This window comes from Mangifera indica, unplaced genomic scaffold, assembly GCF_011075055.1.
Source record: "Mangifera indica cultivar Alphonso unplaced genomic scaffold, CATAS_Mindica_2.1 Un_0004, whole genome shotgun sequence".
Lineage (NCBI taxonomy): Eukaryota > Viridiplantae > Streptophyta > Magnoliopsida > Sapindales > Anacardiaceae > Mangifera > Mangifera indica.
The window spans coordinates 980419-987692 of NW_025401096.1; the positions used below are offsets into that span (position 1 = coordinate 980419).

A 7274-nucleotide genomic window follows, 5' to 3' on the forward strand; every position below is an offset into this window, starting at 1 on the left:
GAATTAGTATTTATTATTAATGCGTATAGAATATCTATAGAGCAATTAAAACATATCATTATTCATGATTAAGTGTGACTGTGGTACATGCCTCCTTATTCTCAGCGTCTTTATGTGAGTTCGTAACTGTTTTTTCTCAGTTAATTGTCAGTCATTTTCCTGTTTTATTTCCGTTAAAATTAGTCTTACGTGGGATGTATTTTGGCTGCACTACTTTAGTGGGATGTTGCTTCTGATGTGCTAGTTAGTTTAAACTACCCTGTACGCCTATATAAAGGCTTCTGCAAGTGAATTACAGAGCATGACTATTTCCTCATTTAAACTTAACTGCTTATTTTCTTTACTCTGTTTTATTTCCTCTATGGAACATAGCTCGCAAACAAAGAAACTAGATGCAAGGGCAAGGTCATGGCCATGGATCCAGGGAAGGTGACCGTGACCATATCAGATTGAATGTCAGCATGTGAAAAGTTATTTAGTATTTAACAACATATATCATATACTTACAATTATATGATATTCATGTTGTACATAGTTCCTCAATTTCATTTACACAATACCAAACGAAACACAAAATTTTCTTACTATATTCACAAAAAGAATGAGCAGAAATCTCCTACACTGCTAAGCCTAATTCTCCATCGGCTGTTTCCCATGAGGATCGTTTCGGGGGCTTATGGTACAAGTACTCGATGAAGCAGGAGCTGTATGGGTATAGCTTGAATGGTATGAATGTGAACTGGAAGAACTTCTGGTCTCACCACCAGGTGTTCCAGCAGTCGACGACAAAAATGCTGCTGGCCTGTGAGCTCTTCTGGGTCTAGAACCTGGCATTCCGGGCCTTGTTGGTTCTTCTAGATTGCCAGGTCCCGGTTTCTTTGATAGCATAATGACAACACGTCTCATGTCGGGTCGTAATCGAGGATCGCCTTGTGTGCATAGCAATGCTATTTGTATGCACATTGCTATTTGGTCAGCAGCCTGTGACTCTGCTAATTTGGAGTCCACAATCTCTAGGGTCCTCCCTTTCTTGTAGAGTTTATATGCCTGCAATGACAAGTAAATGATTTTCAAACCCAGTTCGTCGAAACTAAAAATCATCATAGACTGGTCAAACAAACGATACGGATCATAATCTTACCCAATCAAGCAGATTCTGTGCATCTACATCTAAATTGAAGTTTGAATTCTTCTGTTCACTGATCAGCTCCAAAACTACAACCCCAAAGCTAAACACATCTGCCTTAACTGATAAATGACCATGCATGACATACTCGGGCGCCATATATCCACTGTATTCAAGCAATTAATACCCAGTGAGTCAGACCTAGATTATAGTTCTACGCACAAAACTACATTAAGATGCTTGAAAACGTACTTTGTACCGCTTACACGGGTGTTAACATGTGTTTCATCTTCAGGAAAGAGGCGAGCCATGCCAAAATCAGCAATCTTTGGCATCCACTTGTCATCAAGCAATATGTTGCTGGCCTTTATATCTCTATGGATGATGCGTTTGTGAGCATCTTCGTGAAGGTAAAGCAATCCCCGAGCAACTCCAATGATAATGTCAAACCTTCGCTTCCAGTCAAGCTTCCAACTTTTATCGGATTCTGCATAGACAGATCATCACGTTACAATCACTATGACTATAAAACGAATTGACCCATTGTATTGGAGTCTATAAAAGTAACAAGCAAGATGATTGTCATCAACTAAATGGTCAAACACATGGTTAAGTACTGGTGGCTTTTCAGCTACTCGAGCTGCAATATTTTTGCAATTACAGAGAGCTCATAGTCCTTGTCAGCTCAATATAATTTTCCATTATTTCCGAAAGCAAATGAATAGTATTTCTCCCCTAAATTTGATACATCAACTCATAGAAGAAAGTACTAAAGTCAGAACAGAGTTAATGCCATCACAACTAATCATGCCAACATTATCATCATTAATCTTGATTGGTTTTGAAGAACATAAAAAATACACCCAGCAGAGGCTTTCTGTACTATGCATCAACATCAGTTGGCAGTATTAAGTTGTGCCCAATGCAATTACTCAACAGAATTATCTAGTTTCAATATGACCAGAAATCAAAACCTTCTAGATAAATGAATGCAAAAAACTTACTAAATAGAAATTTGTCGAGGCTTTCATTCCTGATATATTCATAAACCAATACCTTCTCCGCACCATGGACACAATAGCCTAACAGATTAACAATATTACGATGCTGCACGCGAGCCAGCAACTTGGCCTCATTCTCAAATTCCCTAGTCCCTTGACTTGAGCGATGAGACAGTTTCTTAACTGCTACCTCTCGACCGTCATCTAATTTCCCCTTCAGAGAAAAATCAAGAGAACTGTCAGTCCCTTAGCTTAATCACCAAGAAAACAAAGAAACTCTACCTTTGAAATATTATAATGTAACTAAGAAAATAATGAAAACCCAGGTAGAAACATGATGAATAATGCCACTAAGAAAAATAAGACATTTTCTTTAATTTGTTACAAGAATCGTATCTATCACCAGGCTTAAATGTTCATAAATCCTTGCTATTTTATCTTGTTTCAGATCTTGATATGATGGAAAAAAAAAAATTGAAGAAAATAAAACTAAGGGCAAAAAACTGCTAAAACAGGTCTGTGTGAAAACTTGTTAGGCAAATTATTCCTTTCCAGAAGGCATATCTGGACTTTTCAATTTTAGAATTTTCAGAACTATGATTAATGAGCTAAAGGCAACTTCAACTTTAACCCCAAAGAAAGAAATCAATGAGAAAAATCTCAACAATTGTCAGAAACAATAGGCTGAACGGGAAATGTAAAATTCGCAACTGATTCCAGATATTTTTCTCAGCAACCAAACAAAATTTGAAATTCCAAACAAATATTAAAAGAACAGAGCTTTAACCTTGTAAACAGGTCCAAAACCTCCCGCCCCAAGCTTGTTATTAGGATGAAAATTTTTGGTAGCAGCAACTAAAGTTTCATAAGAAAAAAACTTCTGTTCCTGTACAGCAATCGTTTCCAAGTCCTCTTCATTCTGTTCATCTGATTAAACAAAACCATCAATCATATCAACAAACAGCTGCAGATATGAAGTGGGTTAATTGAGTTTTATCCATTACCTGTACCAGAAACAAAATTGAACTTCATTAGATTCTGAAAGAACTTCATGGGTTTGGCCATGGAGAAACTCAGCTCATAGAAACTGTAAGAAAATACCCTTATGGTTTCTTCGAATCTGGGAAATAATTAAGGATTTTGGAATAGTAAGAAATGAAGAAGGGTATTGCTAGTCGTCCACTTGCCTTGTACAGTTTTGGCTTTGGAACTTTGAATTTTCTTGGAAAATTTGCCGAGTTGACCTTTCGTACTCGGTTGACTAATAATTTACATGGGCGGTTGGTTTGACATTTAGTTGTGGAAAATTCAAAGAACCCCTAGATTTTACGAAAGAACAATGCATCCAAATATTTCTAAAATTAACAGTAAGATACAAATTACGAAACTTACAATTAGTGCTACTGACAAGTTGAGTCGCTAGCAAGCTAATCGTGGCTCAACCGGGTCAAATTATGATTGATTTGATTATTTGTATTAATTTAAATTTTATAAATTTAACTCAAATTAGACAATTATTAATTAATGATTTATGTGTGGCTTTAGTTCCACATGTGATTGGGAAAAATTTTAAGTCACCCCTAGATTTTATAAAAGAACCAAATTATCCAAATATTTTTAAAATTAACAATAAGATATAATATAATCAATGCTACTAACAAGCCAAGCCACTAGCAAATTAATTATGGCTTAGTTTGTGTTAAGTCGAGATTGATTCATTTATAATTAAGTTGAGCTCAAATTTGAACAACTCAATTATTTATTTCAATTGGGTTTGAGTTTGTTGTCTCTGCATTCAAATATAATATAATAAGCCTCTAAATTATAAAATATTATACTTAAACTTTTAAAATCATTATCTAGCCCTTGAAACTTATATTTACCCCTCGTAAATTTTTACTCTTAGTATGACAACTTTTTTGCCCCCCTGATTTTAAAAATTCACACATATAACATAATATCAAACTTTGAATATATGAGATAATTGATAATTCATATTATTAATTGTTACATGCTCAAATTATTTTTGGTGATGTTTCTTAATATAGCATATGGTGGCTGTGAAACTTGTGATTGACGATGAAATCATCCATCTTTCCTCTTATTATGTAGATCAAATAGTGCAATATAGCCCACCGTCTAATTGGCTTATAGTTCTAGAATGCCATACCTACTAATGACACCTTTTATACTAAAAGATTTTAGTTTAGGGCTGGAGTAATTTTATCAAGTTTTGATATACAGAGGAAGTCCTTTTAGTTTTATCAAACATTGGGTCCTGTCAGAAACTTTTTTTCTATCTGATCAAAGAAGCACTCGAATGCCAGAAAGCTCCGGCCTGATGAACTCATTGCTTCCGTGTAGACCAAATAAATAAACAAAAGGTACTTTTCCATTTTGGATGATGCTAAGGTTTCTTTTGTGGACTTCTATGTTACAATATTCACATATGTTAATATCACGTATGATTTTAACGGTCTTTTGTGCACTCTTATCCTGGGGACTTGTTTGAACTCGAATTCAGTTCAATTTATATATTGTAAAATTCGAGTTTGTGAAAAATTAAGCTCGAATTTGATTTAATTTGTTTTGAATTTAAGCTTTTAACTAGTTCATTATTAAAACGACGTCGTTTTAATACATATTAATCAAAAAAACGTCGTTTTATATTAAAATTTTTAATTCATAAATTAGATAAGTAACTCGAGCTCGTGTATAGGGTTGGCTTGTTATGGACTCATTCAAGCCAAGTTCGAGCTTGAGCTCAAACGAGATCGGTTCAAATCTAGTCCTAGTTAATATGTTTAATAAAATTATATGTATAAAAAATATGTATAATTTTATATATAAATAATAATATATTATTATAAATTTGGATATTATTTTATCTTTAATTTAAATTTATTTAATTATATAATAATATATTTTTATTTTTATTTGTTGAACCATGAACAAAATTTTGTTCAAAATTGATTTAAATTAAAAAAAGCTAATTCAATATTAATGAGTTAAGGTTCAAAATTGGTTCAAAATAATTTTACTTTAAATTTTATTTAAACTGATTTAAACTCGAATATTCATATTGGCTCAGACTTAACTTACTTGATTCGAATTTGAATTTCTTGCATTTTAAGTGTTTTTTTGTCCGCAAAATGAGAAAGAAAGTCAATTTTATTTTCAATTTGATACTTTACCAGTTTATTCCTACTTGAATAAATATCTCTATTATAAACATTGTTATTAATATATTTACGATGTTCAATAGATATTATCGATACAATATAAATAAAAAAGGTATATATCCTAATATATATCAAAATTGATAAAATACAATAAGTGTATTATAATACGTATCATATAATATGATGTATATTATTAATACAAATTAATATATTTTTTTGGAAAAATAATGACATTACTAAGAAAATTTAGAGTTTTACTAGATGTTTCTGATAAATTGAAAGATAATGATGTGATCATTAGAATTATTATTATTATTAAAAAGATGTATATTATGATTTAATACGATACGTGATACACGAAATAGAAATAAATTATTTGATATATGATACAATATATGATTAAACCACCATGATTATAAATTATTTGAATAAACGTATGATTTGGTTGTATTTCAAATTTTATTTGAAAAAATAATTAAAAATTTAATAAAATTATATACACTTATAATAAATATCAATTTTGATATAATAATAATATATCATGTAATTAATTAATTTAAATCAAAGATATAATAAATAATATTACTTGATAAGTATTTAAATTTTTAAAATGATGTGCAGGTTAACATAATATTAATCAAATATTTAATCAAAATAAAAAGGACGAGTGATGAGTAACTTGATTTCATTTTTACCTTTTGTTTAAGTATATTCACTGTAAAAATATAGATCTTTTTATTTTATTATTTTAATAATTATCACACCAAGTAGATCAAACTTTGAATCCAATAATTGCTCTTATAACTACTGAATCAGGTAAATTAAAAGTTTAATCGTAAAATATTAATTTAAATTTATGCGTTCTTATATATGAAACTTCATCTTTTATCACTTAAGTTATTTCTTAGGTGATCTAATTTAAATGAGACTCTTTGTTATCAATATAAAAAAGAAAAAAAACATAGAATAATAAATTTATGGTTACTTAAGCAGAAAATAGGATTTAAATAATTGTTAAATGTTGATAAAAGGAAAAAAAATATTACCATAAGATTTTTAATGTTTGCAGTTAATAAAATGGATGGCAATCCAATATGTCGGAGCTCAAATTGCTATTCAGTTCAAAGGAGTTTAGTTTGACTTAAAAAAAATTTATTTCAAATGTGTTGAGTTTAAGTTAAAAAATTTTCAGCTCAAATGAAATAAAATTGAATTGAAAATGTTTTTTAGTTTGAACTCAACTTGATTCAAACCCTTCCATAACGTTGGTGTCATTACATCATAGTTTGTCTAAATGGCGGTCATTCTTCTCATATGACTTTTCATTTTTTCTAGCGATTTTTCTTCGTCTTTTTGAATGTTTCTTTAAGGACCTTATCACTAGCTCATGTTAGATCTTTTATATTCAAATTGCGTTTGAACCAAACCTGAACACTACAATTCACTCTTAGCCTTTGATCTGCACATAGTAGATCACTTAATTAAAATCATGCAAAATCATCTATTTTAACTTTTTTTGGTCTTACGATTTTTCCAAAGGCATTTCCCAAGAGAAAGGAAGATAATGAGTTTAGATTAACTTAAGACCCTTGTCTGTTATTCGATGTGAAATTTTTGACATCATCACAACATCCAATCAAGTGGTTTGGGGAGAACATTAACTAAAGATTTTTTATATCAACAGGATTCCCTAAGAGAGGACTTGAGGAGAGCACTTGATATCATCCTCATATACGATGTCATTGTTGATAAATATCGTCTCAACAGATGATGTCACTATTAATATTATCTCAATCCGCATATGGCAGGTTACTTAAACCTATGATGTATTGTCCACTTTAACCTTTGTTACTCTCATGGTTTTCCTTTTAAAAAATGTCTTTTGAGAAAGAAGATAATAAATTTATATTCATACAAGACTCTTGACTCTTATTTAATATGAGAGTTTTATGAGATTTTTAACAT

General features: G+C 30.8%; 1 protein-coding gene across 1 annotated transcript; it reads right to left on the minus strand.

Annotated features, from left to right (window-relative positions):
• Nucleotides 1-391: 391 nt before the first annotated feature.
• On the minus strand, nt 392-3313 carry LOC123205364 (putative receptor-like protein kinase At4g00960). Its single transcript, XM_044622309.1, has 6 exons — nt 3132-3313; nt 2915-3054; nt 2131-2341; nt 1379-1613; nt 1142-1292; nt 392-1047 (listed from the first exon to the last, which is right to left on the minus strand). Exons 1-6 carry the CDS (start codon nt 3190-3192, stop codon nt 631-633), a joined length of 1215 nt encoding a protein of 404 aa, XP_044478244.1. The 5' UTR covers nt 3193-3313; the 3' UTR covers nt 392-630.
• Between the last annotated feature and the right edge of the window lie 3961 nt (nt 3314-7274).